General features: G+C 34.1%; 1 protein-coding gene across 1 annotated transcript in view; it reads left to right on the forward strand.

Moving 5' to 3' along the window:
• The window catches only part of LRP2 (LDL receptor related protein 2), a 191,448-nt gene that overhangs the window by 169,423 nt on the left and 17,064 nt on the right, over positions 1-4,961 (forward strand). Inside the window, exons 63-65 of the mRNA XM_023528463.1 lie at positions 261-392; positions 1,663-1,794; positions 3,471-3,614. Coding sequence (XP_023384231.1) covers positions 261-392; positions 1,663-1,794; positions 3,471-3,614 — 408 coding nt within the window. The remainder of the gene's footprint in view (positions 1-260; positions 393-1,662; positions 1,795-3,470; positions 3,615-4,961) is intronic.

The following is a 4,961-nucleotide window of genomic DNA, read 5'->3' on the forward strand; positions in this document are numbered from 1 at the left end:
TTGAACAATTTTATTCCTTTTTGAGGGAAAATTTATTAATGTGGAGTAACTGGGTAAAAACATGAATATTTTGAAGTCTTCGATATATGCATATTGCAAAATTTCTTTCCATGTATATCAATTTATGGTTCTAATAGCAGTTGTATGACTTATGACTAATATGCATTTTATTCACCCTGGCCAAAACTTACTTAGCATGTGTAGCTGTGACTGATCTGGTTTATATCTTCCACTTGTAATATTGGAATTTTATTTTTCAGATAAAGGAAAAGAAAGATCTTGTGCTGAAAATCTGTGTGAACAAAATTGTACCCAATTAAATGAAGGAGGATTTATCTGCTCCTGTAGACCTGGGTTCAAAGCCAATATTTTAGACAGAAACTCCTGTGACGGTAGAGTATATTTCCTCCAATTCTTATTAGAAGAAACATGTACTCTTTATGTTCTCCAGTCATCCCCTTTTGTTAAATCACTATTTATTTCCTTTTATAGGCTAAACTCATGCTTCTAGCTTATTGAAATATTCAGGTGCACCACTAATTTTATCATTAGAGAGTAATGATCAGTTCTGAATGAGATTGTAAGCTGCACATTTGTGATATATACAACCAATGATGACAAATGTCAAGATCTATTTTCCTCATTTAATTCTTGGGCTGTGAAAAAAAAGCAAAACAAACCCAAACTCAGGGAATGCCAATTGCTTTTTTCCATGCTATCTTACTAGTGCCTAGCAGAACACTAGGCAGATAGCTCATCTTCAAGAATATCTGTGAAATTATCAGATAAAGGAGGAACCGGATCTAATTAGGTGAACTCTTCCATTATTGACATCTCTACCTCCTCATTGTTCCTATAATACTAATAATTCAATTACATCAATATTATCAAACCTCAAAACCTATCATACTTGAAGAGCTATTAGCTACAGTGCAGATAGGTCATCTGCAAAAATATCCGATGTGATTTATGAAGGCCTCAGTGATGATGGCTGTTTAATGTATCACTGTGTGGGATTTCAATTTTTTTTAAACAAATACAAGTCTTACTTTCTTCTTAAGTCAAACAACATATTTATTATGCACCTACTTATGTCAGACATAAATGTGTTCTACAATAGTCAGATGGTAGCATATCAAGACGATAAGTGATGAGTATGATTTTAAGCCTTTTATTATTTGAATGTACTGTTCTAACTCATGATGTGCCATAATCAAATGATTGGAACAGTTCTTTTGGAAGCTGAAGCTTAAGAACTCTATTAAAAAATAAAACCAATGATTCCCATTCCTGAAGCTAGTTAGCAGAAGGGAAAGTAGTACCAAACAACAATAAAATAACATCTGCTTCCCCAAAGGGAAAATTTTGTACTGCTATTGCACAGTCAAACTGCTTCAGTTTAAACGTTATCTTCCTTGCTTACCAGCTTTGGGACTTAAGGTTTCATAATAGTTTACACCTCATAAAGTCTTTCTGGAACATTAAATGAGGGGAAACAGTATCTGAAACTTAGTAACTGTTCTATAAATGTTGGTGCCTGCTTGTTTTCATCTGCAGTCTTCTCAGTCTTTGTCGCTAGCCAATGTGGATTTAAACAAAAGCAGTGTTTCTAAAGAATGGATGGGAGCATCTGTTGCATATTTGGTTTTCCTTTGCCTACAGATATCGACGAGTGTGAGCAATTTGGGACTTGTCCCCAGCACTGCCAAAATTCCAAAGGAAGTTATGAGTGTTATTGTGCCGAAGGCTTCAGGTCCTTGAGTATCACCTATGGAAAACGGTGTGAAGCTGATGGTACGTACGATGGGTTCATGTTGGAATTAATTGACTCTCGGATAAATGCTTATGAGTATGAAATACCAGAAAATAAACTTTACTCTCAGAGTCTTATTTTTAATTTCTCAGTTACTTCTCTTCTAAAACCGATCCAGTCTCTTCTCCACTCTCCTCCCTTGCCAGATTAAAACAATAACTACAATCTCCCAGCAAATATATAGGGATTCAAACAGGAGTCAGGTGTTACTTATTATTCTGAACACCTTCTTATCCACCTTGATAAAAACTTCAGAAGGTAGACAAGATGTCACCCTCCAGAAGATTTAAACAACAAAAGCTTGTTTATAGGATGGTCATCAACAGAAGGAAATTTATGAAGCTCTATAGCTCCCACTCCACTGACATCAAGATTTGAGCTCTATAATCCAAGATGGACCACAAAAAATAGTCACATTCAATTGGGGCACAGACAGAAAAAATGTGCCAGGAAGTCTACCACATTTATAATTTCAATCATTAGTTCTACATTTTAGGTTAATGCTAGTATCTGAGAATCAGGCCTGATTGAAACAGTAACGAGTACTAGATAGGAATGAAAAAAAAGAGAAAGACTGCAATTCAGAAGTATTATAGTCCAAATTTCCAGAGGTCTGATTCGAATCAGCATATCCCAGTTATGGAGTATAGGTCTTTATGATCTTAAAGATTTAAATTCGAAGTTTGTAGTAGAGTTTATGGAACGTGATAAGAAAATAGCATTTAACTTTGCAGATTAAGGGTAAAATGACTGTTTAATTTCTTCATACAAATTGGGATTTTATGATGTGTACATTTGACTCACATACTTAAATATTTTACTCTCCAAACATTATGACACTGAATGAAAGTATAATAAAGGCATTTGAACAGTTGGTCTGGTAATTAAGCAGCGAATTAAAAAGAGTTTACATCTTTTAACTAAGTAGATGACTGAAATAAATTAGAATGTTTATGTAAAACATAATGTCGAAATAGGAAATTTATAAAATGAACTTTTGAAAATTAAGTTAAATTCGATTAACACTAGGTAAGTAAATTTTAAAAAAATTAGACAATGCATCTCAGGATGAGTCACCATTAAAAATAGCTGCTTTAAGTAAAAAAAAATTTTTTTAAATCAAGAACGAGCTTTTGTCATTAGCTAGAAGCTAAATAGAATCATGAGCTGATTACCTGTTAAAAGAATTATAAAATTTGTCAGTAAAAAGTGAAGAATGAGGACTTCCTGGTAAATTTTCAATAAAACTATAATTATTTCTTCAGTGAGACTGTCACAATCATGTCTGTTTTATTGTTAGTGAATTAAAAAAAAAAATCCATGGAAAGTAGGATGCTTTCTAGGGGTCTCAATCTTGCCTTGCTCTAAACTGTTGCCCGCTGAGGACAAAGAATAAAGAACTGATAATGTCCCTAACAGAAATGTTAGCTTTCTAGCTGAAATGGAGATAAGAATGTCTACAGTCCTGGGTTTTGCAACTCAGTTGGATAGTCAGTTCTATCGATTAGCAGAGATAGATTCCTATAAAAACTCATGATTTTTTATAGGGGGAGGATACTTGCTACTTTATGTAAAATAGAAAATATTTTTTACATACTTTATATGAAAAAAGTTGAGTTAGAATTCAAACAGAAAAAGCAGTCCTTCTTATTTACAGGTAACCCTCCTCTGTTGCTACTTCCTGAAAATGTGCGAATTCGAAAATATAATCTCTCATCTGAGAAGTATGCAGATTATCTTGAAGAACAGGAACATATTCAGGCTGTTGATTATGATTGGGATCCTGAGGACATATCTCTCAGTGAGTACGAAATTTGGCATCTTTCATCAATATTAATTGAATTAGTTAATTAATTAAATGAATTAAGTGTTGAGCTTTGGGGAATTAATTTTTTTGAGTGAATTTTATTGTGTGAGAGGACAAGGAAGCTCCTCCTATCCAGCGTGCTCCAGACATCATAGCATGGCTGTGGGTCCCAGCCAACCTTTCCCAACTTTTCACCAAATCTTTTCTCATCTCTGGGGATTACCCTTTCAGGACCGCTTCATGTCCCTTTGTTTAATATCTCCTTGTCTTTGCTCATGCAGATCTTGTCCTTCCCCGTCGTTTTATGCTTGGAAAATTTCTACTCAAATTTAAGTCCCAGTTCAGATGTCATTTTCCCTGTGACGTCTTCTATAATTCATCTTGGTACAGTTCCATGATTGCTCTCCCATGAGCCTATAGTATTTTATAGATACTTTTACTAAAACATGTGTTACTCTGAGTTATAGCTACTTGTCCACATATTTTTCTTCCTATCACTTCATCATGTGCTCTTCAGAACCAGAGACTGAATTTAATTCATGTCTACCTGCCTAGCACCTGACCCGACATTTAATACAGTGTATCTGGTGGGTACTCAAAAAATTTAATCTGATGAATGAAAAAATGAATAATGCTTGTTGTTGCATCTCTTATGGCTCTATATGATGTGTGGGAGATGGTCATGGAGCAGGAGTCCGAAAACTAGTCTTCTATGCCTGTCTCTCTCATCTAATACCTTTATGATCTTAAATAATTGTAACAATTGTCTGAATCTCCATTTTTTATCTGTTAAATAAGAGCAGTAATCTTGTTCTGCCTGCTACCTCTGAGAGTTGTTCTGAAGATCAAATGAGATCATAGAAGTGAAAACGCTTTGCAAACTATTAATAACTATGCATTGTAAAATTTATTATTGTGTTTTCACACTTAGTTATGCAGTAAGCTTTTTAAGAATAGTATATACCTAGGAAAGTATATGACTTAAAAGTCACAGTCTTCCTATGCATTTAAAAATGTCTGCTGTCCACTATCCTTTAGTCTGTATGTAAAATAGGACTTAACCTACATGACTCCTTTATTGCCACCGTTATTGAGTATGATGTCAAACTCTCAACAGCCTGCCCGTGGTTTAATCTGTACATTCTATTTTGGAAATTAGAACTTGATCCTATTAATAAGATCTTGGATGAAGAGTAAATAGGCTCTCGGATGAAGTATATTTTAATGAATTACCTTCAAATAGAGAAGACTAAGTATGTATCAGTGTTATCAATTAAAGCATTTGTAGCTAATAGCTCTTCATGAATGATAAGTTTTGAGGTTAGATCATATTGATATAAT

The sequence above is a fragment of the Pteropus vampyrus genome, unplaced genomic scaffold, assembly GCF_000151845.1.
Source record: "Pteropus vampyrus isolate Shadow unplaced genomic scaffold, Pvam_2.0 Scaffold2, whole genome shotgun sequence".
Classification (NCBI taxonomy): Eukaryota; Metazoa; Chordata; class Mammalia; order Chiroptera; family Pteropodidae; genus Pteropus; species Pteropus vampyrus.